Source organism: Schistocerca nitens, chromosome 8 (genome assembly GCF_023898315.1).
Source record: "Schistocerca nitens isolate TAMUIC-IGC-003100 chromosome 8, iqSchNite1.1, whole genome shotgun sequence".
Taxonomy (NCBI): domain Eukaryota; kingdom Metazoa; phylum Arthropoda; class Insecta; order Orthoptera; family Acrididae; genus Schistocerca; species Schistocerca nitens.
Window position 1 is genome coordinate 554,111,452 of NC_064621.1, and position 6,330 is coordinate 554,117,781.

The 6,330-nt window shown below is 38.8% G+C and overlaps 1 protein-coding gene across 1 annotated transcript in view; it reads left to right on the forward strand.

The window, feature by feature from the left end:
* LOC126198922 (tyrosine-protein kinase Btk29A) overlaps positions 1-5,820 on the forward strand; it is a 285,072-nt gene extending 279,252 nt beyond the window's left edge. Inside the window, exons 11-12 of the mRNA XM_049935555.1 lie at positions 3,006-3,139; positions 3,597-5,820. Of these exons, the coding sequence (XP_049791512.1) occupies positions 3,006-3,139; positions 3,597-3,698 (236 nt within the window). The 3' untranslated portion in view covers positions 3,699-5,820. The remainder of the gene's footprint in view (positions 1-3,005; positions 3,140-3,596) is intronic.
* The last annotated feature ends 510 nt before the right edge of the window (positions 5,821-6,330 follow it).

Sequence of the window (6,330 nt, forward strand, 5' to 3'; positions counted from 1 at the left end):
GTTTCTGTACAAATTGTAAATAGCCTTTCGCTCCCTGTATTGTACCCCAGCCACCTTTAGAATTTGAAAGAGAGTATTCCAGTCAACATTGTCAAAAGCTTTCTCTAAATATACAAATGGTAGAAACGTAGGTTTGCCTTTCCTTAATCGGAAATATTATATTCTTCTTGAAGTCTGAGGGTATTTCGCCTGTTTCATACATCTTGCTCACCAGATGGTAGAGTTTTGTCAGGACTGGCTCTCCCAAGGCCGTCAGTAGTTCCAGTGGAATGTTGTCTACTCCGGGGGCCTTGTTTCGACTCAGGTCTTTCAGTGCTCTGTCAAACTCTTCACGCAGCATCGTATCTCCCATTTCATCTTCATCTACATCCTCTTCCATTTCCATAATATTGTCCTCAAGTACATCGCCCTTGTATAGACCCTCTGTATACTCCTTCCACCTTTCTGCTTTCCCTTCTTTGCTTGGAACTGGGTTTCCATCTGAGCTCTTGATGTTCATAGAAGTGGTTCTCTTATCTCCAAAGGTCTCTTTAATTTTCCTGTAGGCAGTATCTATCTTACCCCTAGTGAGATAAGCCTCTACATCCTTACATTTGTCCTCTAGCCATCCCTGCTTAGCCATTTTGCACTTCCTGTCAATCTCATTTTTGAGACGTTTGTATTCCTTTTTGCCTGCTTCATTTACTGCATTTTTATATTTTCTCCTTTCATCAATTAAATTCAATATTTCTTCTGTTACCCAAGGATTTCTACTACCCCTCGTCTTTTTACCTACTTGATCCTCTGCTGCCTTCACTACTTCATCCCTCAAAGCTACCCATTCTTCTTCTACTGTATTTCTTTCCCCCATTCCTGTCAATTGTTCCCTTATGCTCTCCCCGAAACTCTGTACAACCTCTGGTTCTTTCAGTTTATCCAGGCCCCATCTCCTTAAATTCCCACCTTTTTGCAGTTTCTTCAGTTTTAATCTACAGGTCATAACCAATAGATTGTGGTCAGAGTTCACATCTGCCCCTGGAAATGTCTTATAATTTAAAACCTGGTTCCTAAATCTCTGCCTTACCATTATATAATCTATCTGATACCTTTTAGTATCTCCAGGGTTCTTCCATGTATACAACCTTCTATCATGATTCTTAAACCAAGTGTTAGCTATGATTAAGTTGTGCTCTGTGCAGAATTCTACCAGGTGGCTTCCTCTTTCAATTCTTAGCCCCAATCCATATTCACCTACTACGTTTACTTCTCTCCCTTTTCCTACACTCGAATTCCAGTCACCCATGACTATTAAATTTTCGTCTCCCTTCACTATCTGAATAATTTCTTTTATTTCATCATACATTTCTTCAATTTTTTCGTCATCTGCAGAGCTAGTTGGCATATAAACTTGTACTACTGTAGTAGGTGTGGGCTTCGTATCTATCTTGGCCACAATAATGCGTTCACTAAGCTGTTTGTAGTAGCTTACCCGCCTTCCTATTTTCCTATTCATTATTAAACCTACTCCTGCATTACCCCTATTTGACTTTGTGTTTATAACCCTGTAGTCACCTGACCAGAAGTCTTGTTCCTCCTGCCACCGAACTTCACTAATTCCCACTATATCTAACTTTAACCTATCCATTTCCCTTTTCAAATTTTCTAACCTACCTGCCCGATTAAGGGACCTGACATTCCACGCTCCGATCCGTAGAACGCCAGTTTTCTTTCTCCTGATAACGACATCCTCTTGAGTAGTCCCCGCCCGGAGATCCGAATGGGGGACTATTTTACCTCCGGAATATTTTACCCAAGAGGACGCCATCATCATTTAATCATACAGTAAAGCTGCATGCCCTCGGGAAAAATTACGGCCGTAGTTTCCCCTTGCTTTCAGCCGTTCGCAGTACCAGCACAGCAAGGCCGTTTTGGTTATTGTTACAAGGCCAGATCAGTCAATCATCCAGACTGTTGCCCTTGCAACTACTGAAAAGGCTGCTGCCCCTCTTCAGGAACCACACTTTTGTCTGGCCTCTCAACAGATACCCCTCCGTTGTGGTTGTACCTACGGTACGGCTATCTGTATCGCTGAGGCACGCAAGCCTCCCCACCAACGGCAAGGTCCGTGGTTCATGGGGGGGGGGGGGGGGGGGGGGGGAAGGAAGGTAGCTTTTCTAAAAAATTCTGTGGCTAGCACTTCATGAATCCACACACGGAATCTTTTGAAGGGGAGGAATTCTACGTAGTGGTGTGGTGTATGTTATCAAAATTAATTTCATTTTCTTAATTATTTTTGGCTTCAATTTTCTGAGAGATTTGTCACAACACACACTCAATGGACAACTTTTTTTCTTACAAAGGCAAAATTATTTCAAACCTATGGCAGTATCTTATTTTTGCCTTGGAAGACATTTTCATTATAAAAATGTGCTGAATGAATTTGTACATCTTGAGACTGACCTAAGAACAGTTTATGGTTCTAACTTTTTTCTGCAGGTTGAAAAATAATTTTTTTACCAATTCCTTGTAACACCATTTATTTCTTTCCTCCCACACCTTGAGTATCAATGATTTTTTTGTTTTTGTTTCGGTTTCTAGGATGCTCAAATGATTTCGTATTTTGAGAGGAACGTATTTTTGTGTGCTTCTAAAGAACATGTCAGAACAATGTTTCTCATGCGCCAAGTAAAGAGTGTAATTAGAAGCTTTTAAGTCTTGTGAAAAATACCATTAATTTTTTGTCCCCAAGCTCAAGGGAATAAGTTTTGTTATTGTGTGAAATTGAATTAATATTTTGTAGGTGTGTTTAGTATAAAAGGTGAAGCATGATCGTAGATTGCTATTCATTGTAAAGATTACACATTGGGTTGCGGATAAGCACAGTGAAAAGATGCTTTTCATTGTGCTTGTCTGCAATTCAGCATGTCACTTTTACAGTGAGTAGCAATCTATCTTTTCCTGATATTGTTGATATTCCAACCTGGAGTTTCCAGTGTTTCATGAAGCATAATCTTGTTGTTTAACAGGAGTCTTGATGTGGGAAGTGTTCACATGTGGCAAAATGCCTTACGGGCGTCTCAAGAACACTGAAGTCGTTGAAAGGGTGCAAAGGGGCATTGTACTGGAGCGACCAAAGGCGTGTTACAAAGAGGTGTATCAGGTGTGTAAACATGTGCTGGGATGTCAAAACAGTTTTTCTGTATAAAAAGGTATATCCATTTGAGAAAATTGTTGTGTGTTTGATGACATTTCGTTGGGGGAGTTACTTTTACAGTCTCTGTTGCATGACATAAATGACTGACAGCTAGTTTTGATAAAATATAATGATCATCTTCATGTCTGGGAGTCAAAATCTTTCAGGTAAATGTAAACAGGTTGGAGTTATACAATAAAGAAATTCAAACATGCCAGCATCAGACGTTTGATAAGCATTTCTGTTGTACACTATCAGCACTTCTGCTTTTTGGTGAGTGGTCTCCTTTACTCCAAAAATACATACATGTTAATATGCTGTGTACAAATGGAAACAGTAGTCAAGCATTTGATGCTGGTATATCTGATATGTTAAGAGAATTTTTTTTTTTTTTACATTCTATACTTATGCCCTCTGTTCGCAGGTGATGCGCAAGTGCTGGTGCCATGCGCCGGAGGACCGCCCGTCATTCCGGTCACTGAAGGAGCAGCTGGTGAGCGTCTCACAGGGTGTCATGGCTGACTGACTGCCCCCGGCACCCTCCCCTCCGGCCGCCCCACCGCCGCCGCTCCCGGATTCTGTGTCCACGCCTGCATCCGTACCTGTGCCCACTCCGAGCCCAGCATGCATATTCTGCACATCCTACGGCCACCCTTGGGCCGAACTGTGCCGTGCCATCCAAGCAAGCCGTCGGACTGCTAAGTAGTGGCAGCAAATGGGCGCTGTTAGTGAGGCTCAGGCCATCGGCTGTCGTACTGCGGCCAATGTCTCAGTGGAGGTACATCTTCTGTTGGCGGACATTATCTAATAACTTATCTGTCCATCTCGTCTCTTTGATCTCATGTCGTACACTGGTTCATTATATTTGGAGGTATACTCCATGTGTGTATCACTCTGAAGAAGTGTTTTTTTGTGCAGTGGTAATTGTAATATTTTAAATGCATCATAAGTGACTCGGAAGACACTGTTACGGCTGAACATTGAAGTTAATGATACCACATGTTTAACCAGGTGATTGATCTTCCGCCTGGCTGCACATATTCTTGACTGTAGTTTTGTGTGTGATGGTACCCAGTCTGGAAACTGTTGTTGTGATTCCTGATTCATAAATTGTATTTATTCCTAATGACCCTAGTCTCTGTATCTTGATATTACTCAAATGAATTTTGCTGCGAGCACTAGATTAATGGAAGGAATCATTTTAGCTGTTGTCGTTGTGCCATACTCTGTAACCAGCAGTGGGTGGATTGTATGTGAATTTAGAACTCTGGCTGTGAGGGTGAATACTGCTGCCATTTGCTTGGACAGTGTATGTTTTTAGTGCTTTCCTCTGCTACTTTTATCAAGATCTTGTACGCACAATGTCCTGGAATAGCAGTGTGGGTAATTTATTAGGAAAGCCTCGTGTTAAAATGTTAGGAAGATTTTTTACTACTGCAATTATTTTTTGGTAAGCTGTTGTAATATTTTATTAAATTGTTAGAAATTAATTTCTGAGATGTGTGTGTTTGCCAAGAAGTTCCATAATTGGGTATTTATATATGAGGTTGCATGTGATATGTTGGATATGTTATATCCTCTGAATTAGAAATAATTTTATATCTGCTGTCTAAACATTAGAATGTGTGTGTGTGTGTGTGTGTGTGTGTGTGTGTGTGTGTGTGTGTGAACATGTGCATTTGTAAATGTGTATGTATGTGTTCGCTGAGAAATTGTAAGGTTTTTTTATTGTCTTGATATATAAGGTACCATTACACAACGCTTCCTCATGTGTTGAGGTTTTATTGAAAAGACTTAGAAATGTATCACTATTGGACTGAAAATAGTTCATAGCTGTTTCTCCAATTGCAACTTGGAAGTATCTTTAGTTAGGTAATTACCAATAGATTAATTTATTTAAGCAGGGAATCTTCAGTGGAATAGAATACGTGACATTCCTGGTGTTGTAGTTCTGAATTTCTGGTGCACAAAAATAAATTTTGTGGCCTTAGAAGAATATGTCTTACACAATTAAAAAGAAACAAATTACTTGTCAACAGATTATAAATGTATGCTCTGCTGCATAATAATTTGTTAATGACAATTCACAGTTAATCAGTTTTCTGTTAGAAACTTTTAGGGACCAGGTAATTTTTAACTAATCAACAAAGAAACTTTGCTTTATCTCTTTCTTCATTTGGAAATTTACTGCCCTTTGTAATGTCCTAAACACTGGAATTTTGAGTAAATGAAAAAAAGAAAAAAAAAATCTGACTGCATAGTCACAAGCATATTGCTGCTACTCAGAAATGTGCTTTCCTAAACATTCACTGTTAACAAGATACGGTTGTGTAACTTGGTTGAAAATATTCACATCATCTTGTACTTAATATTGTTGTGTGCCTAGCAGTAGATTTTGCTGAGTGTCATGAACATAGTTTAGGCACTGTACTTACACAAAAACTGGAAAGGTGATTTTTTAATTTCTTCTATAGCTCAGAATGTGGTTTTTCAGTTTTGGAATTTATAGACTTTTTCCCATCATAAATGAATGAAAAAATTCATTTTAACAGCATAATAATGTAAAGTAAGAACTTTTTGTCCAGAGTAGCTGTTAAAACAAGAATGTATATTTTTGGCCTTGTAGATGAGAGAGAGAGAGAGAGAGAAATTTGTAAAGCAGGTGTGTAAAAGAAAACCTCTATCACTTCTCATGTAATATTCTGTTTGAAATTGCCATATTTCAGTACATCAAACATTTTAAAGTTTAAGGTCACTGCTTAATATAATGTGAACTGCTGTGTACAGTAAGAGGTAGTTAGATTGTTTATCAAAGCTTGAAATATTTCATATGTGCACATTTGTTCAGGTGCTCAATGTAACATTCACATGATAAAACCAGTTAATTTCTGAAGTAAGATTAGGTTTTATTGTCTCTTTCTACATCATTTTAGTTCCTGCAGAATAAATGTAGCATGTAGTCTTTTCTGCAACAGTATTCCACTGTGTTCCTATGTCGTAGGTGCAGCACACTTTATAAAAAGTTGTAGCTGACTGTTCTTCGTCCATATTTTGATCAGAAGTATTGCAATTTCCTTTTTATATAAGATCACGGAACTCAAAACTTCCTTTTTATGCATCATGGTTTGGTGTGTGTCCATCAAAAATATCGATTGTAA